Source organism: Chelmon rostratus, chromosome 8 (genome assembly GCF_017976325.1).
Source record: "Chelmon rostratus isolate fCheRos1 chromosome 8, fCheRos1.pri, whole genome shotgun sequence".
Taxonomy (NCBI): domain Eukaryota; kingdom Metazoa; phylum Chordata; class Actinopteri; order Chaetodontiformes; family Chaetodontidae; genus Chelmon; species Chelmon rostratus.
This window is the reverse complement of record NC_055665.1, coordinates 11262513-11287625: the sequence shown is the minus strand read 5'-3', so window position 1 is coordinate 11287625 and position 25113 is coordinate 11262513. Positions and strand designations below refer to the sequence as shown.

The 25113-nt window shown below is 41.7% G+C and overlaps 4 protein-coding genes across 8 annotated transcripts; 2 read left to right on the top strand and 2 right to left on the bottom strand.

Annotated features, from left to right (window-relative positions):
- Positions 1-92: 92 nt before the first annotated feature.
- atg12 (ATG12 autophagy related 12 homolog (S. cerevisiae)) lies at positions 93-3208 on the bottom strand. Its single transcript, XM_041942141.1, has 4 exons — positions 3079-3208; positions 1518-1654; positions 1331-1393; positions 93-288 (listed from the first exon to the last, which is right to left on the bottom strand). Exons 1-4 carry the CDS (start codon positions 3170-3172, stop codon positions 229-231), a joined length of 354 nt encoding a protein of 117 aa, XP_041798075.1. The 5' UTR covers positions 3173-3208; the 3' UTR covers positions 93-228.
- Positions 3013-5699, top strand: isoc2 (isochorismatase domain containing 2). 3 transcript variants are annotated; one of them, XM_041942122.1, is made up of 7 exons: positions 3013-3354; positions 3594-3652; positions 4011-4135; positions 4271-4483; positions 4842-4912; positions 5217-5334; positions 5538-5699. In XM_041942122.1, coding segments are annotated over exons 2-7 (594 nt in total). In that variant the 5' UTR covers positions 3013-3354; positions 3594-3651; the 3' UTR covers positions 5604-5699. The 3 variants fall into 3 exon arrangements, with proteins under 3 accessions (XP_041798056.1, XP_041798055.1, XP_041798054.1); XM_041942121.1 differs by having other exon boundaries at positions 3542-3652; XM_041942120.1 differs by lacking the exon at positions 3013-3354 and having other exon boundaries at positions 3363-3652.
- Positions 5700-5914: 215 nt separating this feature from the next.
- Positions 5915-10687, top strand: foxj2 (forkhead box J2). 2 transcript variants are annotated; one of them, XM_041941956.1, is made up of 11 exons: positions 5915-6162; positions 6492-6840; positions 7002-7076; positions 7193-7285; positions 7920-8057; positions 8134-8635; positions 8734-8886; positions 9002-9103; positions 9777-10118; positions 10235-10357; positions 10395-10687. In XM_041941956.1, the coding sequence occupies exons 2-10, from the start codon at positions 6520-6522 to the stop codon at positions 10345-10347; spliced, it is 1839 nt and encodes a 612-aa protein (XP_041797890.1). In that variant the 5' UTR covers positions 5915-6162; positions 6492-6519; the 3' UTR covers positions 10348-10357; positions 10395-10687. The 2 variants fall into 2 exon arrangements, with proteins under 2 accessions (XP_041797890.1, XP_041797889.1); XM_041941955.1 differs by having other exon boundaries at positions 10235-10687.
- A 1449-nt stretch (positions 10688-12136) lies between these two features.
- epn1a (epsin 1a) lies at positions 12137-24340 on the bottom strand. Of its 2 annotated transcripts, XM_041941946.1 has the most exons (13): positions 24216-24340; positions 20762-20922; positions 20343-20444; positions 19805-19963; positions 18909-19037; positions 18494-18614; positions 17773-17930; positions 17507-17578; positions 15885-15968; positions 14714-15002; positions 13915-14079; positions 13439-13681; positions 12137-12743 (listed from the first exon to the last, which is right to left on the bottom strand). In XM_041941946.1, the coding sequence occupies exons 3-13, from the start codon at positions 20409-20411 to the stop codon at positions 12277-12279; spliced, it is 1956 nt and encodes a 651-aa protein (XP_041797880.1). In that variant the 5' UTR covers positions 20412-20444; positions 20762-20922; positions 24216-24340; the 3' UTR covers positions 12137-12276. The 2 variants fall into 2 exon arrangements, with proteins under 2 accessions (XP_041797880.1, XP_041797881.1); XM_041941947.1 differs by lacking the exon at positions 17507-17578.
- Positions 24341-25113: the final 773 nt, after the last annotated feature.

The following is a 25113-nucleotide window of genomic DNA, read 5'->3' as shown; positions in this document are numbered from 1 at the left end:
AACGCTGTGCAAAGCCAAGTCCTGTGCCCACTAAGTTAAGTGTTTATTTGTTGGTTCCAAATGTGATGCCTTAAGAGTGGAAACAGCTTTACACAGTCAATAATTTATTTACAATGTGTATGTACAGAAAAACTGAAAGAAATCAAAAGGCAAAAACAACATTGTGTGCATGTTTGGAGGGTGAATTTAAGAAAGGGGGAGGTCCAAAACTGAGTTATAGAAAGCAATTTAACCCCAGGCTTGAGATTTGCAGTAATGTAGAACCAGCTTGCCATCGCTGCCAAAGCACTGAAAAAGAGACAGAGAGAAACACATACACAACGGTAAATGTTAAATAGAGCAGTAAGACAGAGGAGGGATGTGACAGTACAGTTCCAGAATTACTGTGCTGATATTGACCTGCCGAGCAGTGAAAGCAGCGGGATGATCAAGGTCCACCGTGAATTCTGCACTTTGAGGTCATTGCTGTTACTTATCAAGACATTAAGCAGTGGCCAAAGATTTTGGCATGTGCAATGTGGAGCTTCTCCCTTACTGCCCCCTCTGCTGGTCAAAGCTCTACATGGTCCATTCACTTCTGTGGGCTGGGCCATATACGCCAGTTACATAGGTTACTAATGTAATATTTCATTAAAGGCTAGCAGACTATGAGATGAGTGTTGTAAATATCACATTGACTGAAGCCTGACTGGGATGAAGTTTATCTGTTAGAGCATGCATGCACAGTAGTAAAGGGAAAAGGTTATATTTATTACCTTCTTACCAACTGTCATATATAATAAAGTCTCAGACAATTTGACTGAAAATGTGAACAAAAGCTCCCATATGTAATCACTGATAAGGCTTGGTTTTGACATTTTACTTACTGAATAAGTAAAGCAAAACAAGACTTAAAGTTATGATGTTGGCAAGCAGTCTAGCAAACATGAATGAACTTGTCTTTTGTACCTACATGTGCTGCAATTGTATTTGGAGACATGGCTTAAGTTGAGTTGCTTGCTTTTTCTGAGCTTCATCAGTGAATGGAACTAAAAATCAATCTGTTTGTGATGATGAAGTTGAAGCACTGAGAAAGCTAGTAAGTTGACTGTGCAGATGATTTTGTTACACATAATGTTTCCAAGATCAAGAACAAGCCTCCACATTCAGGTTTTAAGTGGATTACAAAACGAGGAGTACAAATGTGACTAGTGTCTATTTGGTGTTTGATTCTCTTAAAATCATCATTGCTAAATTTTGTGTAATCTGCTGTAGGTTAAAGAAAAAAAGATTTATGTATTTGCCACTCGACAGTAGCAGGTAATTAAAACAGGTGTTTATATGTACTCACATCAAAGAGGACTCCAACATCTTGATCCGGTGAAGGGGCAAAGGACTGATTAACGTAAATGAACTGGGGAGAAAAACAAAACAACAGATACCGTTATATATAAAAAGCAGTGAAAGACCTGACACATGTCTTCCAGGTCATGATTCTGTGAAATGAAAAAAAGTCAGTCAACAAACTTCATCCTTACCAATTGTTCACTTGCATCAAGCTTGAGGAAGCGAGAGATGAACTGAGACAGGGACTGTACCGTTCTCCCTCTGTCCACTGCCCACTTCTTTGTTTTCATTATAGGAGTGTCTCCCACAGCCTTCAGCAACACATCAACTATGAGAATTGAGAAAATAAGAAAGTAAAAGTGCTGATGCTGCAGCCACCCTGACTGGTCGAGGCAGATCTAACATGAACTTCAATCACATTGACACATAACTGCCAATAATGCTGTTCAAATTTTAGGCATCCCCTCGACTTTGTTAGTATAGCCTACAACTCTTGTTGAGCATTATTTCCTTCCATTTAACCACTCTTATGTGTATTTCAGTTATTTTAAATTCTTGATTTATAAGCTTTGCCATGATAAGGATCTAGTCACTGTAAACTTGGCTTTATTAGTAAAAACTTACATTGGATCTACATGTACAGAGACTTTAACTACTACGTTTTCTTGTTAGAATTTTTTTTTTTTAAAGTTTCTGAATGAAAACCAAACATTTAACACAAGGTTATTTAGATTCATTTGATCTCTTTATTTATAATGTTTAGAAAATGTGAATGAATAAAAATGGCTGTCCAGGAGTGAATTGAATCATTAAATATCAAATCTTTGCATCCTATCTCAGTCAGATCTTCTGTTCATTTGTACATTGTACATAAGCAACATAGTTGTGTGCCCATATACAAAATGACTGTGCATACAGGGCCAATTAAACTGGCGTTTATCTTGACATAGGACACGATGAACAGCTAATGTGTGAAGGCATCATTTTGTTTTTAGCTACTCTGTTAGATATCATTACTTCCACTTTAATCCAGGAAATAACTAGAAATATTAATAGATCAGAATTAGACTTTTGGCCATACAAACTGTATAAAGATTATACTGTATCCTTTTGACCCTGACATGAGTCTAAGGGTTTCATCTCGGGGTTGTTAGCAACAAGCTTAACATTTTCTATGAAATATTACTATTTGGTAACAGAAAGCATCCATCAATTAAATCGCAAAAAAGATAATGAAAACGTAAAACGGATAGTACTTCTTGCAACTCCTGAACAAACTTATTTCAAACCCCGAAACGTGAAAAAAAGATATTTTCCAATGAACTGGGCTGTCAGCTTTGATAGTTTGTGCTAAGCTCAAACGTAGCTTGTCAGCTTAGTTGTCATGCACTATTGTTATGTAACGTTACAGGATGCGTACATACTGTCGATATTGGCGTAACATATATTTGACAAATCAAGGACACAAAACAGCCTCTCTGAAAAAATATGTTCTCCACGAATAAAAAGATTTATGTCACTTTCATAAATATTAGCATTAGCTTCAGCCATTCCCCAACCCAGCAGCACCACATGCAGCTAAATGTTTATTGGCCAAACAGAAAAAAAACAGCCTTTCTATTGGTCTGAAAATCTGTCAATTGTCTTCACGTCATACACCCGGAATTGTTTTGCAGTGCACTAGCAACAGTCCTCGTAAACACATATCATTCGCTAATTAAGTCGAATTGCCGATATATTACGCTTTCTTACTTTTTTTCTTCTCTTCATTTACCGTCGAGTCGTCTGATGGTGGCTGTGACTCTTCTTTTTGCGTTTCTGTTGGAGACTCTGCATTGTCAGACATCTTCAGGTGACCAGTTTGGGTTACTTATGGTTCCCACCCACCCACGCTAGCAAAGCGATTGGCGGCAAAGCCCGACTGCTATTGGCTCGAAGAAACATCAATCTCTAAAACACGTAATCCTATTGGTCAATGCCAATCTGGAAATGCTGTTGAACGTGTGTGTCCTTCTCGCTGCATGCTAGGTTAGGCACTGTTTTGACTTGTTTATATATTTGCTTATAATGTTTTTGTTTCATGGCGAATTCAGATATTGGCTGTCATTTTGATTACTCTTGTTATCTGTTGCTTTTGTTTAATATTGAATGAATTAACCTGCAAGTAAAACAGACAGGTTACCGTTAAATTTTCCGTTGCTTTACAATTACACAGGAGGCGTCACATGGGACAAAGTACTTTAACCTGATAGTTGATTATTCTACAGGCCTGTTGAACCAGTCACCCACTTCACCTCCTCATAATCACACCATCCAAGCAACAGCAGTAAGTGAACTTTCTTACGTTTAAGTTAGTTCAAATGTAGCTCCAATCTATGTGTGTTAAGCTTTTACATTATTCGATCTCAAAAGTTTTCAAGACAGTGCGACACTATGGTGGAAGTATTTCTCTCAAGGAAGGCAACATTTTCGCAGCCTTGTGACAAATAAAAAAATACTGTGAAGTTTAGTTTCGTTGTCAAAGCTGGAATTAAACAAGTGGTGTTGTTGCATCGCTGATATTGTAATATTCAGTGGCCAGTCATCCTCAGCACTGTACCTTACCTCTCTCTGATGAAGGTGCATCAAAATAGGCTTTAATTAATGCACCTGAACGCAACTTTTCTGTGATCTTGTTCTTGCAGTGGCAAACATTGGCAGACTCTCCAGTAAGGATGCAGTGCTGTTCCTGTGTGACATGCAGGAGAAGTTCAGACCCAACATCTTCCAGTTCACCAACATCGTCAGCAATGCAGCCAGAGTGCTGCAGGTGGGAATTACTCACCTGCTCACTAGCTACCTCACCCATACCAGTTTGTCAGCCTCCGGCATTCGTTTGTAAGTATTCATTATATGAAGGGATCTGAACTGATTAAATCTGCCGGCTCTCTCCTCCCTCTCACAGGCTAGTCGTGTTCTGGGCATCCCCCCCATTTTGACAGAGCAGTACCCTAAAGGTTTGGGTCCCACAGTACCAGAGCTTGGAGCAGCGGATCTGAAAGCTCATGCTAAAACTTCATTCACCATGATGATAGAGGACGTGGAGAAGGAGCTGCAAGCCCTGGGGAACCCCAAACAGGCTATACTGTGTGGCATAGAGGCACACGCCTGTATTGCAGTAAGACCACATCACTGTTTTTGCTGATGAAATGATGTAATATCCCTCTCAGCACCAAAAACTACAACATAAAGACAAATCCCTTTTGACCTTTATTCAATTGAATACAAAGCCAAGATATTGAGTGTTTCACCTCATAAGCTTCATTGATTTTGATCTTTTTGTTCATTTTCAAGCGCTAGAATAGAACTAGAATATGCAGCATGAATATAATACAAAGACACATTCTTGTGCATTGTTAGAATCAGGGTTGTCAGCTTTTATGCTGGGACTTATGTTATTATGTAATTATGTTCTTGCCTGGTGTGCCACAGCTGTTTGAGTTCATGACGACCTCTGCTTCTTGTCTTTTCCACAGTGCACAACATTTGACCTGCTTGAAAAGGGAATGGAGGTTCATATTGTGGCTGATGCTGTGTCATCCAGAAGGTATCTGTGTATTCTCTGATTTTTTTTCTGCTATATACCATTGTTATCACCTTCTGAGCATTAAACGTCCAGTGGGCAGGATTTAGTGGCACTCCGTGGAAGAGGACCCGCTCCCTCTGTAGATATAAAGAGCTCATTGTAGGCTATTGCAAGCACGATTCTTAGTTTCAGGTGATTATACACAAATGAAAAGATAATTAAGAATACTCAATTTCTGCTAGTAGATCCCCCTAAATCCTACACACTGGACCTTTAAATACATTTGTCCCTGTGTGTGTTACTACTTTTGTGTCTGCGTCCACAGCCAGACGGACCGTCTGTTTGCTCTGTCAAGACTGAAGCAGAGTGGAGCTTTCCTCACCACCACAGAGGCTGTTCTGCTGCAGCTGGTTCAAGACGCCAAACACCCCAACTTCAAGGAGGTGCTTATTACAGCTGTCACTGACACTGATGACAAGCCGCAGATGACTTTCCATTCGGGTGCTGAAGGAAGACTTCAGTGATCTAACCCAACTGTTGCACTTAGTTGTAATAGTTAACGTGCCAAAATTGATTTCATTCTGAATATGCCTTCGGCTTATATAATGAAAGTGACAAACATATATTCTTTCAACTTTATTGACAGATCCAGAAGCTTTTGGCCCACCCATCCCCTGACACTGGCCTCCTCGCCTTCTTCAGCGCTTTGTAGGGAGATCATCAGCCGTCACTCTGTTCCACAGAATTTCACTGGTTCAAACATCCTGATAAAGTCTTTCAATAAAGTGATGCTGCTACTTTAAATTTGTACGACTCTGCGTTTGGGTTCATGTCTCAGAAAGAGTTTTTAGGAGAAGTTTGTGGGTCATTCCTCTTTTTTGATATCTTGATGTGCCCACAGCTGCAGAAGCTCTTCAAGCTGAAGAGGTGGGACCAGCCAACAGGGGCGGGCGCTAAAGGGTGACATCACAAAGGGGAAGGAGTGAGTGACGTAATTCTGGTATATCCAGAAAGGGAGGGGAAGGAGAGGGGGAGGCAGAGAGAGAGAGAAAAAGGAAGCTCTCCGATAAGTTTTTGTGTATATTTCTCCAAAGTTACACCAACTTTCACACAGCAGAGGTATGACTGGAGGCCTTATGGGGACCAACATGCTGAAGAGAGAGATCTGAAGGGAAGGACGGCCAGCAGTTTCTCAGTAGTTGTGCACAACTGATGACACCATCAAATATTAACACTTTTTAAGGCCTTGGGCCTCGAGTGGCTGTAGAGAGGTAAGCAAGTCACTCTTCTTCCTCAGAAAATAGAAACTGTAGCTGGAATTGGATTGCTGAAATGCTGTTGCATTCATGCAATGTCTTGTTGCTTGTGAATGAATAGTTTCCAGAGAAGCACAGAGTGTCTTGTGTCTGAACTTGCTGGTTTGTAACTGACGCTGTGTTGGAAGTACAGGAACAGAACGGTTGACAGTGTTACGTTACAGGCAGAGGGGACTCTACTATAGCATTCCTCAGTGTTTGTAATCGTCTTTACAGTGTCTAAAGTAAAAAGAAAATAGGTTAAAGAACGTATTGATTCAGTACTTCCTCCTCTGATCCATCAGATCCTGGACAGAGAAAAAGAGAGAGACAATGTCCTCTGACTTGGACTCCAGTCTCACCAGTATTGACTGGCTGCCTCAGCTGGGAATCAGCAGCCTGCGCTCGGGGAGAGAAAGAGGAGGAGGGGAGAGGGACAAGAAGAAAGACAGAGGGAGGGAGAGGGGAGACTTCCTACCCTCGGTGCCGGACCCCTCCCCGTCTAACTCTAAAGGGAAACCCCCTCACAGCTATGCCACACTCATCGCCATGGCAATAGCAGCTGCACCTGAGAGGAAGCTGAGTTTGAATGACATCTACACCTGGATCAGTGACACTTTCCCCTACTACAGCCGAGCCGGCCGCGGATGGAAAGTAAGCTTTAATGTAGAACAACAACATGTTATCAGTGTGGTGGAACAGTAAATGACTTTGTAACCACAGATGTTTTACGCTGTTGGTTTGGTGATATTTTTTGCATCAGCAGTTGGTTCAGAACTGATTTCTTTCTTCATGTAACTTTGTGTCCCGAACAGAACTCCATTCGCCATAATCTGTCCCTTAATAAATGCTTCAGGAAAGTTCCTCGGCCACAGAATGACCCTGGAAAGGTGAATTACTTTTTACGTAATGATGTTGCAAGAATAGTTGTGCTTTTGTTAGAATCTAAATCATGTGAGATGGAGAAATGATTGCCAGAAGCTAGAAACTTGTGCTGTATTTCTAGGGTTCCTATTGGACGATGGATGGACCTGCAGAGGTGAATCAAGGGCGGGCACCCAAACGTCCCTATCCAGAGGAGGAGGAGGACAGACAGGATGTATGTTGTTTAGTCTCACTCATTCACTAACTATCAAACCTATATTGTCAAAAATGTGTCAAGTAATTGTACAGAAGCCACAACATTGAAGGTATACTGTGCGAGATTTTCCTAAAAATCAATGTATCATCACTTTGTGACCCACTAAAAGTATGCGGCGGCGTATTTGTCTGCAAGTCGTCTGCCTGTGTTTTCTTATTTTCCTCTGATTTTGCTGTGCTGCCTCCTTTGAGCATTTGGTGTGTGGCCGCCAGCCAATAGTGCGCGCATGTGAGGTCGGGACTTGATAAAAAGGTAGCGATCAGGTCCCAGATCATAAGCAGCACACATCCAAGAGGAAGCTGTGGTGGACGCAGCGCCGAAAAGTGTGCGCAACCAGCGACCAGTTCCTGCATAGTGTACCTTTAGTCTCACAGCTGCAAGCACAAGTTTCTAGAGTTCTGCATCCACCTCAATAAAATGACAAATAAAACTTCACCTGCGGCGCTCACAGCATTAAAAAATAGAGTTTCGAAGGCGGTACTTAATATGCAAGAAAGTGAGCTTTTAACATGAATAAACTTCATGATGCCTTTTTTAGTTTCCTGCAGGATTTTTAATACCTTTGCAAAATAGTAACGCTGTGCTGTTACAGGGGACACAAGCAGAGAGAGGACCCTCACCTCATCAACCACAACCAATCTCCCACACAGACCACCAGCTTCTTAACACAGAGCCACTGGGAGCCATCCAGTCACCCCAGTCTGTCTCCCTCTCTCCTCCCCCATGCAAGGTAGAGACTTTCTCCCCTCTTTTTCACAGCCAGGTTTGGTGGCCGTTTTTAAATATTTGGTCTTTTATCTTCACAGCAACCGTCACCCTACATACCAAGCCCCGTGTCCAGTCTCCCTGTCCCCCATCCATCCGTCTCTCCCTCAGCTGGGCTCCCACCTGCCGCCCCCATGTCCTCCATCAATTCTTTCCTGCCTCCCCTTCCAACAGGCCCCACTTTCTCCATCCCCACTGTCTCTGCTACACCTCTGTCTGCTGCCAGCATGTCTACAACCACTCCAGCTGCACCCTCTTTCTCTGATGCCGCTCCGTCCTTTCCTGCTAACCCGGGGTCCGTATCTGTTTCCACTTTCTCCTGCACTCCCAACTCGGCCCCCGCGTCCGTTTGCACCGTGTCGGGGCCCACCCACTCTTCTGTGTCTGTTGTCCCCGTGTCTGTCGCCGCCCCTCCTCTTGTCTCTTTAAACTCCTCCACCGATCCCACGCTCCGTTTCACCTTTGACGAGCTGAATTTGCCAGACTTGTACGCATCTTTCAAGTCTCTCGTCAAGACCATGCGGGAGAGGGGAGGCTCACAGTGTAAGTACCACGTGTGTTTTACATCCTTTAACTCCCTAAAGTGCACATTATTCACAGAAACGGCTTGGCTGAGGGACTTCTTTTTTTGTTCTCCACAGCGGATTTTGCTCCCCTGGCTGTTCTGAGCAATGACACTACCCCACTTCACACTCCAACTCTGCTGCCAATGTCTCCTCACCCTGCACCTGCACCACCTGCACCACCTCCAGCAGCCTCACACCCTCCTGAGACAGAACGCGTTTCACAACACAGTGAGTCCCACATTACCAGATCAACCCCAGAAATGCTTGAACTGTATTAAAAGCAGCAACATGACGCAGTAAAGAGCCATGCTTTCTAAAGTTGCCTTCCTCCTTTCCACTTCAGCGGTGCCACCTGACTGGTTCAGCAATCCAGATTCTCTGAAGGAGAGCTTCCGCATTGCCAGCAATCTAGACTGGGCAAACATAGACCTCTCTGGTCACCCAGGTGTGTGCTGTTTACCAGTCTTGCTTAAAGGGTCGCTTCAACCACAATTACAAAATAGCATATTTTCTCACTTACCTCTGGGCTAGTTTGTGGTTAATATGCTGAGGTTTTGAGATTTCCGTCTCTAAGCGTTACTCTTGTTAATCTACAAAACAGTCTGTAAACAGTTTTCTTTTGCCGGTGAAGTATCAGATCAATTAGATTAGATTAGAGATTAGTTGCTTTGATCATCGATTTATCATTTTCCCAAGCAGAAGCACCAAAAACAATTTTCTAATTCCAGCTTCTAAAATGTGAAGACTTGGTGCTTTGTTTATTTTCCTATGATAGTAAACTAAATATCTTTGTCTTTTTAATTTGAAGAGTTCACTCTGGGCTCCGGGAAATTATTTTATTTATAGCCAAAACAACTGACCGATTAATAAAGAAAATAATTTGCAGATTATCTGTCAATGGAATTGTTAGTTGTGATACTACTCAAAGTAAATTGGATTCTTTTTGCCATTTCAGTGAACTGACCCTTAATATGTTTGTCTCTTAAAGTTAATGTACTTTTACAAAGCTTTTACTAGTCAGAGTGTGGTAAAATGGTAGATGAGTAAAGGCATATAGGCAAATATTTCCTTTGCCTCTCTTGAGAAGTTTTTTTGTTCTCCTCACTTTCTGTCACCAGACCTCTTGGAGAGCATGCGCCAGGCGGAGCTCTGCGACTGGGCCCTGGACCCGGCGCTCTTCACTTCCCTCTGTGACTCTCTGAACCGCTTCTTCACGCAGAAAGGCATGATCACCTCTGGGAATAACTCCCCACTATCCCTCGGTGGACCTCACTCCTTACAGGTCCCGCCTTTCAACTCTAATCCACCTCCTACCCTCGCCAGCCTCACTCACCCCTCGCCCCTCCCCTACTCTCCGGTAGCTCCCCCCATTAGTGGAGCACAGCCGCCCCGGAGGGCTCTGCACATGCAGGGTCAGGGTCTTCAAAGACCACAGCTAACACAACCTGCAAACACGACCGGTAAGATTTAGACACCTTGTTTACCAAAGTCGCTATTTAATCCCAAATTTCCTATTTTTCTTGCCATCCCTGCACCAGTTATACACTAACTCTGTCCATGTTTCCCTTTCCATCAGCTGGGTTGCAGCCTCAGTCTATGACACTACGACAGCGTCCTCCCCTAAAGAGTCTGCACAGCAACAGTGAGGAGATCCAGGATGACTTTGACTGGGATTCTCTGCTCATTTGACCCTCACTGTGTGGAGAAACAACTAAAACAGAACTTTTTAGAAAAATGTGGCTCCTCACAGACATCTTCATTAAACTCTGTGCAGAACGTTCTCTGAGAGCAAGTTTGGGATCAAGTTTTTCCACATATGACTGAATGCTGTATTTCAAGGTTGAAAAAGTTGTATGTTTTTTCACCGTTATTCCAACTCATATGCTGTAATAATTTTCTTTAGCTTATCTTCTGCAGGTTATTGGCAGGGTGTTTTTTCTGTTTGATAGATTTCTAAAAATGTTGACCAAAGAAAATAAAGTGTACATTTATTCTTGTCAAATTATTGCACTCTCCAGTAAGAAATATATAAAAGGGGGGGGGGGGGGGGGGGTGTAATACATAAGCATGAAACAAGCCACACACATCCTGTGTTTTTGTTTTATTTCATAAATTCCTTTTGATTTTTTTTTCCATTTTACTTTTCAAATGTGAATGTTCACAGTCATCACCACACAAAATTCAACCTTACCCGATAAAAGAGATATTTTTCTTGTTGATATAAAATAACAATAAATCCATCAAACTAAATTAAAAGAACAGCATGGAGCATGTCGTCAAGTCCCTGTTTTTTTTTCCTTTCATTCATTGAAATAATTGTCTTTTTTTTTTTTTAAAGAAGCATGAGCATCTCTCCCTCCTCAAAGGAAAGAGGGATGAAACACAAGGACAGTGCTGCTCTGGTACACCTGTACACCAGGGATCCCATATGAAACGTGTGATTGGGGAAAAAAAAGCTTCTAATTAAAAAAAAAAAAAGAAATTAAAGAAAAAGTAAAATAAGATTGGCAGAGAAATGTGTGACCCTTACAATACCTCATTTGAAATCCCCGTTACATATTATTAATACAAGTGGCAATTTTTAAAAACAAAAATAATAGATGTCATCTCTTCCTTTCTGAGTCACTGAAATAAGATCGGACACAGGAAAATGGAAACAGACATTGATACATATACACAGAAACAGGCATTTGCACTATTGCATACTTGCACACTCACAAATGAGCATTCGTATTCTCATTCACACACTAGTGCAAACACACATGCACACACACATTCAACAAACATCCCATCATTTCTCCCCATCAGACCACAGATGTCAGAGCTCTCTTTAGTTTTCTACAACAAATCAGAAAGAAAAAAAAAAAGCATTTGATTTAAATGGCATCATCATGTGATTTTCCTTGTTTATTTGTTCCCAAAAATTGGAAAAAAATAAATTACATTTAACATTAAATTAAATTAAAAGTGAGACAGTTGAAACATTTGACCACTTTGTGCCTGAAATGTTAATGCAGGATTTTCAGTCCATATCTTAGTCTGGAGTTCATTTAAAAAACAAAACAAAACAAAAAAACGCATCCTTCATGCACTGGTTTCATTTCAGTGATTCAGTGTTAGTCTTCATTCTAGAGGGAGAAAAGAGGAAGAGGCAGGTACAACAGTTTCTCTGTTCAGTTTGTTAGTGGCTATGTCCCCTCTCCCTCCATCTCTCTCAGTGCAGTATTATTAGAACAGAGTGACACTACTGAAAAAAGCCTCCTGCTCTTACAGACTTACCTTCATCTCAAGACAGGACTGAAAAAAACACATCAACATGAAGAACGATACAGAACAGAACAGGATTAAAACAAAATAAATAGATCTCTATTTCCCGTCCACACACAACCCATACTGAAATGAAAGGAACTCAACGTGGACAATTATTCTGAAATGAAATAATGCTTTTGAGGGAAAAGATAAACACAATTTTTGATTTTTTTGTTCTTTTCTTTAAATATAGAGATGTACACATTTTTCTTTTTGGACACAAATTGTGTTGAGGGGGGATGAATGAAGGGGGCAGCAGGTATGACAGAGGAGGCTGAAACAGGTGAGCAAAGTAGTGGTGACACTTCCTCAAAGAAGAAAAGGGTTGGTGCTTGCTCCTGTCGTTCCTCCACCTCCCACTGATCCTCCTGCTCCCATTACTCCTCCTGTTCCAGCGGGCCCACCCAAAATCAGCTGAGGAGGTGCAGCTCCTCCGGGCCCCAACAGGGCCGAGCCTGGGGGAGCCATAGGCGAGAGCCCGCTGTAGGGCATGCCCATGGGGCTGGCCTGCATCATGCCCAGGCCCATTCCAGGACCCCCCATACCCACACTCATTGGCCCCATGCTCATCCCTGGTTGTACCATGCCCAGCATGGGATTTGGAGGCACAGGACTGGAGCGGAGGCCACTCAGGCCAAGTGATGAGGGCTGAGGTGAGATGGAGGTCATGGGTGGAGCCACGCCAAAAGGGTTGGAGGAGGCAGGCGTTGGAGAAACGCCCCTACTGGAAATGGTGCTGCCTGGAGTCACTGCCATGCCAGGAGCAGGAGATGAGCCTGAGGGTCAGAGGTGACAATACAGAAGGAGTTTCTCATTTTATACTTACACTGTTCATATTCCGTTTTCCATATTTAAACAGGTAGGTTATTTATTCAGCAACTTGTTTCGTGTAGTCACTCCAAGTTCTGTCAATAATATTTCCTTTAACTCTCAAAAGACAGGAAAACCTTTTCACTGAATATGTTTCCTAAACAATATCAGTACATTGCTTTTTTCCCTAGTGGCTTAGCTTGACACTGAATTCTTGTTAAAGCTTTTAAAGGTTCCTTGTATAGCCTCCTAAACGTTCTGTTGGTACAGCTCAGCACAGCTGTTTGGAATGGCACATCTCATAATGTCTTTTATAGTTGGATTTACATTTTCCCAGAAAGGCTTTAGGTCAGTCCAACTCGAAACTGTCTCCATACTTGCGAGTTAATTATATACAATAGCACATTGTGATTCAAGACATTTTATTTGATCTTTTAAGAATGTATTTAAATCAAATTGCCATTTCCCTACCAGCTGCAGTTATATGAACACAGCGGATGGTGGCATGTTAGACTGTAGACTTTGTGTGGACCTACAGTACATGACTCTACCTAAGCATGCAGAATAGTTCAGAGGAACAGAGTAAACCTGTCTGAGCTTAGAAAGTGCGTCACTTTCTTTTCTCGGGTTACACACAGTTAACACAATAGCTGTAACTAACCCGTGTTCTGGAGGAAGGGATTGTGAGCTGAAGAGGAAGAGATGGAAGGAGGTGGCGGCTGTTTGGGTTTGGGTTTAGATGACACCAGGGAATCGAGATCCACCAACGCTGCGTTAGGGCCGAGGAAGGACTCAGGAGTCTTACGAACAGGAAGGGAAGAACCAAGAGATGACAGGTCAAAGGGCACTGGTGAGCCTGTGCTGTCACAGCCCAATGCTGGGGACCCTCGTCGCTCTTGGTCTCCTATAAGGGAACGAACAAAAATAGGAAATCAGACAGAGAATACTAAAAAAAACGTATTTTTCATTATAATTAACAACAGTTTAGAACTGCGTTACCACACATTCTAGAGGAGAATGAAATGTAAGACAAGACAACTGTTGTGTGCATGCAACTGTGTTTATTCCACGATCATCCCTTCTAAAGCGTGTACCAGTCCTGTTTGTGAGTCCATGTAGCTATAAGTGTGAGTGTACCTGTGCCGTTAGTGTGTTTGGCGGTGCCACTCCAGATGTCGGAGGTGATAGGGTCAGAGGCAGGGACAGGCTCGTCCCCTGCCCAAGGGTCTACTGGCCCCCCCGAGGAGGAAGTGCTGGGTGGCACTGGGGGGCCCCAGGGATCAGCACTGGGGGGAGTCACAGCTACAGGGGAGGGGAGGAGACGCAGGGGAGGGGAGGGTTAACACAACACCTTACAGGTACAATCCACAATAAGGAGGGAACAGGAAGCTGGGCTGGGTTCCAACAGTAGAGTTTCTCTCCTTTGACCTCTGTCATGCCACTAACTTATCAGGTTTCTATAGCTGTCCACCATGTTACTTTCACCTGTTTAATATCTGAAGCTCGGTGGAGGTAAAGGAGAGATAATAAGAAGCTAAAAAGGCACAAAGGGGTAAGAGACGATACAGCTCTGGTTGAGACACAGCCACAGTCAGTCCTGAGTAGAAACAAGAGGATAAAAATCCCTGGTTTAGACACAGAGGGAGAATGGATTTAGCATGCTTGCTTTCCTCATTACAAACTGAAAGCATACGAATGGAAGAGAAGATGCAACAGCATGAGGACATGACAGAAAATGTGAGGGGGCTTTTATGAAGACAGGAAATGGAACAGTGGAGTCAAGAGGAGCAAACATCAGAGGTCTTCACATCCTCTTTAATCCACAGAACGGGACACGGTTCTCTTTTGATACTCGGCGATGAGTACTTTTCCACCAACCTGATTGGCTACAGAGTCAATATGTGAGCAGTGTTGCGGCTGCTTGCCTGCTGCTTACCTGAGCTGCCCCAGGGGTCCACGTTGTTAACTCTGTTGGACGTCTCTCCCCAGGGGTCTGGAGGGGGGGCTATAGTAGGTGGGGCTCCCCCACCCCAGGGGTCAGAGCTTGTAGGAGATGTGGGCGACGCTACCCCCCATGGGTCTGTGGGAGCTGTGCCCCATGGACCAGAGGCAGCAGGGGCAGAAACTGTGGGTGGAGGCGAGGGGCCGGCAGAGCCCACAGTGGCGGTGGGGGCAGCAGCAGGGGCTCCCCAGGGGTCCACGGCACTCAACTCCATCAGAGAACCCTGTAGAAGAGAATATATTATGGGTTCATGTTCCTGCAGCTGTATTCAGGAAGAATTCTGAGGACACATTTGCCGCACCATGTTGAGGTTAGATAATGGTGGCGTGATAAGAGGAAGCAGAACGAGACAGAGAATGGCAGAGCTGACAGCTAAAGAAAGAAACCAGATTGAACCTCTGACAAATTTTTTGTTCCTCCTTTGTGCAATATAAATATACCTTGATAAAACTGCCACAGTATATCTGGTCTAAAAAGGAAAGATTCTATTAATTTTTTATCCTTGATAACTAACACTCGTGACTGACACACACTGCACTGTGTACAGAGCTGTTTATAGTCACCATCTGTCATCATCATATAGACACTGTTTCTGTAAATATTTCATGCCCCAGAACAAAGATGAATTAAGCTAGTGTTTTTGTCATGCCACTTATCACCTTCAAGAATCTGACATCATAAAATGGCAATTACAGCTGCAATCACACAAAATCCTTCAAGTAAAGTCCCAGGATTTGTACATTGGGACAGGTTTTACATATGGAGGAGTGATAATGTAATAGCTACTAAAAAATCTAAGTGAGTGTGATCCCACACCGGCATGTCAGTAATTTGTATGGGCTGTATGGGTAAACATCCAGCATCTGGTTTATTAAACCACACATGCTATCATGAATTTATGACCACTGCTAATTGAAATTTCTTACTAGTTCACTTTTGAATCTGTGGCTGATTTCATGGGACAGACTTAAATAACCGCTAACACAATGTCAAAGTGCACATGCACACTGAATTGGGAGAACTGAGAGAGGGAGATAGTGGGAGACACAGCTAGAGGAGATAATGCCAGGAAAGTGAGAGAGAGACAGGCAGATTTTACACACACCTCCTCAGGCTTAAGCTTCTCACGCTTGCTCTCCTCGATGGCCATCTGCAGTCTCAGGTCATCACCTCTGCGCAGTCGCTCTTCCTGCCAATCACACACACTGTGATGTCAGCAACCTGAGACACACAAACTCGGAAAGTACACCACAAGTACAGATTTAGGGCCAGTGTACAATTCCACAGTTACAGTCTGAATCAGCGGAAACTGAAAACCTGACCTTTAAATCACAATCTCCACTCAACAGAAAATCAACCAGCACTTGCATTATTTGCAAGAGTCTGCAATTGTCTAATTGTACTTCAGCAAAACATAAAATTGTAAACTTTAGTACAGTTTCACACATAAAATAAGCTCATCCTGAACCGCTGTCATGAGACTACCTAAAATAAAACTGAGAACTGCAGAACCGTTGTTGCAAGAAGTTTTTGGGGGATGTGAATCCACCATAAACAGAAAACTGAGGCTTAAATGTAGTTTCAACCAACAGCAGCACTTTATAGGTAGGGGTAGCCGCAAAAGCAGCTGTGGTTAGCTTGCTTCCTGAAACATGTTGTCATTGTGAATATTCCACAGAAAGTGCTGGCTTTTGATCTGTTAGTGCTGCTCATGGTTGATTTGCTCACAATACTATGTATTAGGAATAGGTATCAGTTGTTTAGCTCAGTGCAGTGGAGCTTCTTTATCATCCAGCCAATGTGGAGCACAAAAAGTTACAATAAAAAAAGGATGGGAAATGGACTGGGCTTTACATAACCTATACCAAGCAATTAAAAAAAATGCCTTGATCCCCTCCTGATACAGATCTTCCAGATCATCCCGGGCTATCCCTACCTAATGCCACCTTATATCCTACCTCATAATGAGGGGGAGTGGTGATCAAACAGTAGAACACTGACTAATCATGAATGAATGAGGAAACAGGCTACCTCTGGTATAGAACTGAGCAAGTCTTATGCTTGATGCCATTAAGTAACAATAATATTGCCATTATCCTTTATAGGTCCTGAATTAGTTTATTGACTAAACCATTCAATCTGTACATTAAGTGTGGGACTCTAACCAGTTGAATAAAACAGTAAAACATGATTTGCACTCAGTGAATACAGTACAAGGAAGTTACAACAGCAGGAGATGTGTAACAATCAAGGAAAAGAGAACATTTTAAATCAAGACTACAGTTGAAAGCATGCTATCAGAGAGGGTAACAGGAAAGAATAATCAATGTTTAAACAAGTTTTTAACTTAGTCAGTAATGGTAAATAATTGCCTATGTCATGCAAATTCAACAATTAGAGTTAATCAATTCTTTTAGTGCTGACTTTTGTGTAGTTTAAACATGTCTTGACAGGGATTTGAAAAGCACCTACTTTGCTTTTTGCTCCTAATGAGTGCAAGCACTATAAAAGAATGTGATGGTGCACAGCAAACTAAATTATCTCAACAGTATTACTGCAGTTTGATGCAAATTTTATCTTGAGGAAAATGACACACGACACATATGAGCAGAAATTAACTTTCTTGACTGATCGATGCTTGATGTGTGTTTGAGAAAATCCAATTGACAGAAAGACAGATAGTTGATGGCTGGCTGGCCAGTGAACTGGACACACTCTGCCCCTGACCTTTTGTTGAATCTCTTTGCTGAGTGTGAGTGCATAGCGGAGCTCTGCGTCCTCCAGAGGGTCCTTGTTAGTCTAGGGGAGGTCAGGCGTTACATGGTGAGAGCAAAGCTAGGTGTATGTAGTGAAAAATATCAGTTATATCCCTCTGTGTACACAAGTAGTGCAACAGATTCAAACTGTCAACTTAGCCACAGTTATTGTTTAATCCTTATCTTAGAGAACTGTAAGATATCTGCGCCTGCCTTTAATAGGCTGCTATGTGTTACCTGCTCTGCCTCTTCTTTACTCATGGCCAAAGCCAGCTGGAGCTGCAGATCTTCCTCTCCAGAGCTCTGTGGCCAGGCCTGCTCAGGGTCTGCCCCTCCAGAGTGGGAGCCCACTGACAGGCTACCCCCCAGGCTTGGCGCCGAGGGAGCTGAGGAGGCTGGAGCAGAAACAAATAAGCATGTGCATGGATGAGAGCCTGTCTTGAGCCAACTTTTAACCCAGCTGTCCAGTTCAGTTCATTACACACAACGGTTATTTTCACGTTTTCTTTGTCAAAAGTTTGGATGGTACTCTCTCTCTCTCTCTCTCTCTCACTCCCTCTCTGAGAGAGGCACAACTCCGAAAAGTCCTGATCAATCAATAAATCAATATGGGCTGCCATAAAAACATGAATGTATGGGAAACCCTGCTGTAGCCTTTTCTCAAACAAAGCTTGTCTCCCTGTTGTAAGAAACAACCATATACCAAGAAGAACAAACACAAAACATTCATTGTGGTCTTGTTGTTACAAGAGTTGCGTAGCTCAGTGTGTGATATGCGTGTGAGAGAGCTGAGGAAAAGATTAGCAGTAAATTGTCAATTTGGCTGTAAATGTACAGTGTGTCAGTTAACAAATTCTGCAGCTTCTGAAGACAAGAATCAGTCTTGTCTGTTTTTTCTCCAATTGCTGTAAGCAAAGGGGGTTAGGCCTGAACCCCCAGTAACCTTCCCCCATCTCACCACTGGAGGTCTGTGCCATCTTCTCTTTGGTTTTGAGGGCGTGGATCCTCTCCTCTCTTAGTCTCTCTTCATCTTTCAGCAGTGTCACTAGCTGTTTGGCTTTCTCTCGCACATTCACCCCCTGAAAAATACAGGCATAAACACAAAATTTTACTATTAAATATTACATAAACAGACAAACATTTAAATACTAACAGTTTGTGTAAAACACTGTTAACTTACCACAGTTTCAGTTATCAACAACCCATAAAACCTTTATGCCTCTTAGGTTTACACAAGAGGTCATTGTAAAATGTCCTTGAATAAACCACATGTTTGACAAACTGTGCCTGCATTCCACAAAGGTGGACCTTACTCACTCATCACTCTAACTTTTCTTTCTGTCAGCTTTGTGACTGTGGGTGTGTTCGTGTACCTGATCTTTGCCGTCCCGGTCAATGTACTGAAAATCCTTGAGGGTCTGGACTGCATATATGTTCTCTCGGCACTGTTGTGCAACACGTTCTGAACCTGTCTTGATTAGGTACTCCATAAGAGTCATAGCCTGGTGAAAATACAAATCACAACCAATGACCAAACAGAAAATGTCTGGACAGTGAGGCAGTAAAAACGCAAAGAAAGTAGTTAACAAAGAATACAATCCTGCTGTTAAATTCTATATAGTTATACTCTCTGTTAGATTCTACATCCATTTGCAGAGCTATGTAGTTTACATAGTTACAACAAAAAATGTATAATTCATACATTTCATAAAACCAGTAATATTTCGGTTGTGTCTGAAATCACTTTCTCACTGACTCATTTAGCACTAAACACTCATCACACTCAATATTTTACTCCATAGTGAGTAGTAAATTGAGTTTTCAGACACATATGAATCACTCTACATTATCCCTGACAGATTTAGTGTTATATTTTTTGCCTCTGCAAAATGGGATGCACTGCATTGTGGGACTGTTGGCAGAAAATTAAGTACATACCATGGACGATACTTCATTCAAATCCATTCTGGGATTTGAAGGCAATATATATTATATTAAAGCTTTCACACTCAGGATAATATGAAAGATAATAAATGTAGTGCATTATACAGTAAACAGGCAGTGATTTCCGACACATCCTGTCAAAATATTAATATAAAATATTAATATCAAATAATACTGGTTAACACAACACTGCAATACTGATACCAGTGCAACAAAAATGTATAGTGAGAGATCATATTACAATAGTAGTACACTGAATTGTAAGAGCATGTATGTGATATATTGCCACAACAATTACTCCCAACTCTGACACACGCACACAAACCTTGTACACATGTCTCCAGTTCTTGCCGTGGTCGTTGAGGCGCTTCCACACCATGCTCATGATTTCCGAGAAGGCCACAACATTGTAGGTCAGATCAGCAATCTCTGACATCAGCGAGCTGCTGGGGCCCCATGGGTCATTGGATGTCGCCTCCCGTACCTGAACAACAACACAGCAAGGGACAACCGTAAATTATTCCCCACCCAAACTGTCCGTGATGAGAATAATTTTGGGCCAATCTTTTGTGACAATTTATGCTCCACCGTTTCTGAGTAGCAACACAAACTCAATCACCACACAACCTGTAGAGAGGCAAAATAATGAATGGATAATATGATTAGATTAGCTCATATTGTGTTAACAAGGGGAAGGAGTAAGGAGGTTGCTTCAAAGAAATATTAGATTATCAGCAGCTACATTATGTCATCTGCGCTGCAGAGATACATGGGCTACACTTAAAACATGGACATATGGAGGATGTGGGTGTAAAAAATGAAAGGAGAAGAAGAAAAGCCAGATAAGCAGAGGGACACAAAACCTTGATTTCAGCCTCTGAATAGTTGTGGACGATGTTCTTTACTTGTCGCCGTAGCGATGAGGTCGACATGGCAACGGTCTGGCCGTCGAGTTCTGTTACAATCTGAATAGCAGATAGAGATAGAGGGTTGAAAAATATACTTAATAAACAAACCAAACAACAGCAGGGCAGAGAACATTGTTATTTCAAACAAATACAAATGAAACATAATCAATACTACTAAAAAAAAAAGGTGCAAGAAGAGAGTTAAAAAGACCAAAGATGTATGTGAATACAAGTGTCTGGATGGGAGAGAAAGAATGGGAGACCTTGAGAAGAACAATCAGAGTGTGAGAGATGGTGGTGTCTATAACAGAAATCAATCTAAAATCATGTGACTGCTGGCATCAACAAAGGAAGAGAGAACACGTCATGCACACCTGTTACACAAGAATGATGCAGAATAGGGGTCTCTCCTCTTGGTATCGCTTCGTTTTTCTGGCTTGTGAGCCACTCATTCACGGAGTGTTATGTCTCAGGTTGTCTGTTTCTTCCCGTGGCAACATTGGGTCCCAAAACCACAGACGTAGGGAGATGAAAACTATGGAGCAAGATTAAAATTAACGTTAAAAAAAGAAGCTGTACTCAGTGAGAAATTACTAGTAAATCACAACAAACAAACAAGAACAAGCTAAAACTTTATCCTAGGTCTAATTTCTAAAATAACCATTATAAAATAAGGACAAAGCAGATATTCAGCAAGAGAAATCACATGATTTGTTGCTGATCCACACATGGCTGATAGTCAGGGATACAATATATTAGTTTATGCTTTATCCTACTTAACAAGTCAAGGGTCTTTTAATTCCTGAAGAGCAGTAGATAATGCCCTTTTTTATTCTCTTAAGAATAAGCAGGCATGCACAGACTATTCCTAAACCAATGAGAGCCAGAAGGGGAAAAAAACCCTACTCCTAACACTTGGGTTTGCCTCTTTCTTCAGAAAATATAACCAAATTTGAAAATTTAAATTGTAGAAGTGGGAGTAACATTATTTGTGTTGGAAGGAGCTAAGCCTGAGCATGGTTCATATGTTCAAGTACACGTTTTAGCATTTCAAACTTGTGATTCATTCATGAGCCAGTCAATAATTACTTTCACATTTTAAAATCATTTAGGCAACATCCATCTATCTATCAGGGTAAAGTTATGCAACAATAGTACTAAATAAATGTTGTGTTCCTGAACAGAAACTGAATTTTGAATTCTGCTGCCTGCCACATAAAAACACGTACTTCCTTTTACTTTATTTCTGATAACACTATAAACAGTGTAGAATGCACATTGTCAGCAAAAACTGGGTAACTGACAGATGGAAAAAAAAAACACTGTCTGGTGCAATAAATTATGGTTTCAGTTATGCCTCACTGGTACCAGGGTTGCTGCTGCTGCTGCTGCTGCTGCTGGTGTAATGGCATGCAGAGAATTATTTTGTGGCACAATATTGGATCCCTCAGTACCTACAGAGCATTGTTTGTATTTGTTTGCTTACACAGCAGGCTGAAACATTGTTGCTGACGAGATGCATCCTTTCACTGCCACAATCTGAATTTTTTCACCAAATAGATGCTATCCCGGCCCATGTCACAAAGCAACAGAGGTAGGCAATACAACAAAAACTTTCAGATACTGGCATTAGTGATGACAAATTCACCTACAGTCCTAACTTTGCTGTAAGCAAACTTAAAAGCTCTCCACAAATGTTTCTAAGAGCTCTCAAAAGGACTGAACCCTAATCAGATTATTGCTTGAATTTGGATGCACTAAAGAGAAAGAGAAGTTTAAGAAAGTTCAACAAAGGGCATTTGAAGATAATCTTCTAACGCAGAACTTGACCCCTCCCTCAACTGCCATCTCTCAAGGAACCAAAGTTGCAAAGGCACAATCTCTTTGCTAAAGAGGATGACAGACTCTTCCCTCTGTATTAACATCTGGGACAGCCAGGCAATTAACAACTAGCAGGCAATTTGAGAAACAGTGCTTCTCTCTGCATTGCCCCTGTCTCCTGAAGTCCTGCCTGCATACTGCACAGACTCAGCAGTGCTGTTCACAGATTAACCTCAACACCATGGTCTCTGATAGGCATCAACATGTGAGATTATTTTAAAATTCCTTTAAAGCTTTTACAGGTTTGTTCTTTTTTGCCAATGTAAAGAAGGCCATGTACACCTGTTTCTTGGTGCCTTAAATAAACTAAACTGCTACATACCTGTGGACTGTTTACAACATTCAGAATTGAATGAAATATAACAACAAGAACAATACATTTTAGAGAAAATGTGCATTTAGACATGACTATTTGTTTGCATTTAACATCTACCAGTAATATAACAAATATGCTACACTGAAGACCCAGCTGTTCTGTATACTTTTCAAGTGTTATATGCTACATAGACACATGCAGCATTGCATGTTGTACATTGAACATGTATTCATGTTCAGACCATGTTGCATAACTGAACATTTGGCAACCATTACAAAAAACAGTTCAGAGACTCCTGGAGCTCTGTATCAAAGTTCAGATGCGCCAACTACTCTTTGATAAGGGCCACAGCATGTCTTTGTATCTTCGACTACCTGTTGTCTCAAACGATCCACAAGCTCTGACGCTGTGAGAAACTACATCACGTTTCATGAACTAGTACGCTTACGTTTTAATTCTGCTGCTCTACAACACCTGAGCAAAAGAAAGTACACAATCACATCGTCATCTAAGGTCAGTCTGACAGAGAGACGTTTTACGTAGATCAGCACACATCTAGCTAGGTCAAGCTAACGACTGAATGTTAATGACCTGTTGTAGGCAAGTGATTGAGTATCAGCAAATCAGTCTCACCTACGTTATGACATATCTTCTCGATAGTTTTGCATACATTACCAACAAGGCGAAGAGTTGGCATTAAAACTAAGCTAACTTTTTTTCTGCTATCACTTGCATGCAGTTGATATTGCACAGCTCAACGAAGAAGTTACTCCCTCCCACTTATCCTGAACACAGATAAGGTTAACAATCGTGACCCATTCAGACAACTACAGCTTTCCCTGTCACACCCATGAAGTTAGCTAGCTGGTGTGCTGATAGCAACCAAACAGTTAACTGGACGTTATGCTAGCTACCCAACAACTGTTAACTTACGATGGGTGTTGGACACAGCGAAGAGACAGGTTGACTGGGAACAGAGTTAATTAGTGGCCTGACATGATACAGCAGTGTTAACAAGAGCATCGTAAAACGAACCATATCTATGTCGCTAAGTATATGTGTGCGAAAGACAAGTTTATGAGCCATAACTATAGCTAATTAGCCAACTAACGTTAGCTGTCACCTGGTACTGTTAGCTTTCATTAGCCAATTAGCAAGCAACTCCTCCATTCTAGCTCATCGAAACAGCTGGCTAGCACTTTGCCACCAGGGTTTGGGCAAAGTCTGGGCAAAGTAAAAAACAGGGGTACAGAAGGGTGTAACGACAGATAGGTACGTATGGGCAGACAAACTCAGATCAACAGTTATGTTCTCGTCACAATACTGACTCATACCAGACTAAAACGAACGTTAAGGTTACCTGCCAGTTTGACTGATACAAGAAATCACTTGCTGCTCTGTTGTTGCTGCTAGGAAAGATTAGCCAGCTAGTAGCAAGGCAGCAGTTAGCTAGCTAGCACCTGGTAGTTAGTTCGCAACTGGCAACAGGACTCCTAGACTGTACAAGCTTTAGCAAGGACACTTACTGCTTCAGGACAATGTTGAATATACACGTTTAAATAACAAGCCAAAATGTCAACAAAACACTGACAACACACCACAATAAATAACCAAATCAAGTGTGTACTGACCCTGTTGTAGCTTGAATGTACGAGGAGATGGCCGAATTTCCGCTTCCGTTCTCGACTACAGGAAAGACCGCACCCCCTGTAGCTTTGTTTTCCTGGGATGGTAGTAGAAGCCTCATGAATAATTAATTGACTTTTTAACAGCCAAAATTAAAGTCCCAAATGAAAAGATATACGAAGCGATGGTTCATTAATATTAAAAGTCTTACGAGGAGAGATAGGCACGTAACTTTTCATTGCTTGTTTGCCTAATTCCTCTATTTATTCAAATAGCCCTCACTGTCTAGGGGAAGAAATCACATCCTCTTTCATGCTCTTGTGTATTTTTTGATAGTTTAGTGTTTTAGACGTTATGTATGATTGGTCTACAGGCCAATCGGAAAGGTTATAAAATTATAACCTTAACTGTGCAGTGTTTTTTTTTTTACTTCAGTGTGTCAGTTTCACGCCATTTAATACATCTATTTCAGTGCAATTCAGAGGGATATACTGTAGCTATTTTTTACACCACTACATTAAGATTAGATTAGATTAGATTAGATTAGATTAAGGTTTGACACACACCTATGTGTGTGTGTGTGTGTGTGTGTGTGTGTGTGTGTGTGTGTGTGTGTATGCATGTGCGTGTGTAAAATCTTATTCTATGAGTTTTTATCTTTATGAACTGTTCAAGGCTCAAAGATGTAAAATATCTCCCACAAAAAGAAAAGATTAGGGAAAAATCCAAAACTGATTTATGTAGCAGAATTTTGTTTTTTACGTACAACATTACGCCCAACCAAACAAATGGGAATCACAGGACTGAAGTACTAAACTGTATATAAAATAGTTAAAACTAGCTGAAACTTAACCAGCTGCAACAGTAAAATGCTACTTACACATTTTTGCATCAGTATTAACA

Coding starts and splice junctions, on each gene's coding strand:
- atg12 (XM_041942141.1), bottom strand. CDS start 3,172: ATGTCTGACAATGCAGAGTCTCCAACAGAAACGCAAAAAGAAGAGTCA. Junction 1,394..1,517: donor TTGATGCAAGTGAACAATTG/GTAAGGATGAAG, acceptor TTTTCTCCCCAG/TTCATTTACGTTAATCAGTC. Junction 289..1,330: donor ATGTTGGAGTCCTCTTTGAT/GTGAGTACATAT, acceptor TCTCTTTTTCAG/TGCTTTGGCAGCGATGGCAA.
- isoc2 (XM_041942122.1), top strand. Junction 4,913..5,216: donor GATGCTGTGTCATCCAGAAG/GTATCTGTGTAT, acceptor CTGCGTCCACAG/CCAGACGGACCGTCTGTTTG. Junction 5,335..5,537: donor AACACCCCAACTTCAAGGAG/GTGCTTATTACA, acceptor CTTTATTGACAG/ATCCAGAAGCTTTTGGCCCA.
- foxj2 (XM_041941956.1), top strand. CDS start 6,520: ATGTCCTCTGACTTGGACTCCAGTCTCACCAGTATTGACTGGCTGCCT. Junction 8,636..8,733: donor GGAGAGGGGAGGCTCACAGT/GTAAGTACCACG, acceptor TGTTCTCCACAG/CGGATTTTGCTCCCCTGGCT. Junction 9,104..9,776: donor AGACCTCTCTGGTCACCCAG/GTGTGTGCTGTT, acceptor TTCTGTCACCAG/ACCTCTTGGAGAGCATGCGC.
- epn1a (XM_041941946.1), bottom strand. CDS start 20,411: ATGTCGACCTCATCGCTACGGCGACAAGTAAAGAACATCGTCCACAAC. Junction 18,615..18,908: donor ACCGGGACGGCAAAGATCAG/GTACACGAACAC, acceptor TGTATTTTTCAG/GGGGTGAATGTGCGAGAGAA. Junction 14,080..14,713: donor GGACCCCTGGGGCAGCTCAG/GTAAGCAGCAGG, acceptor CCTCCCCTGTAG/CTGTGACTCCCCCCAGTGCT.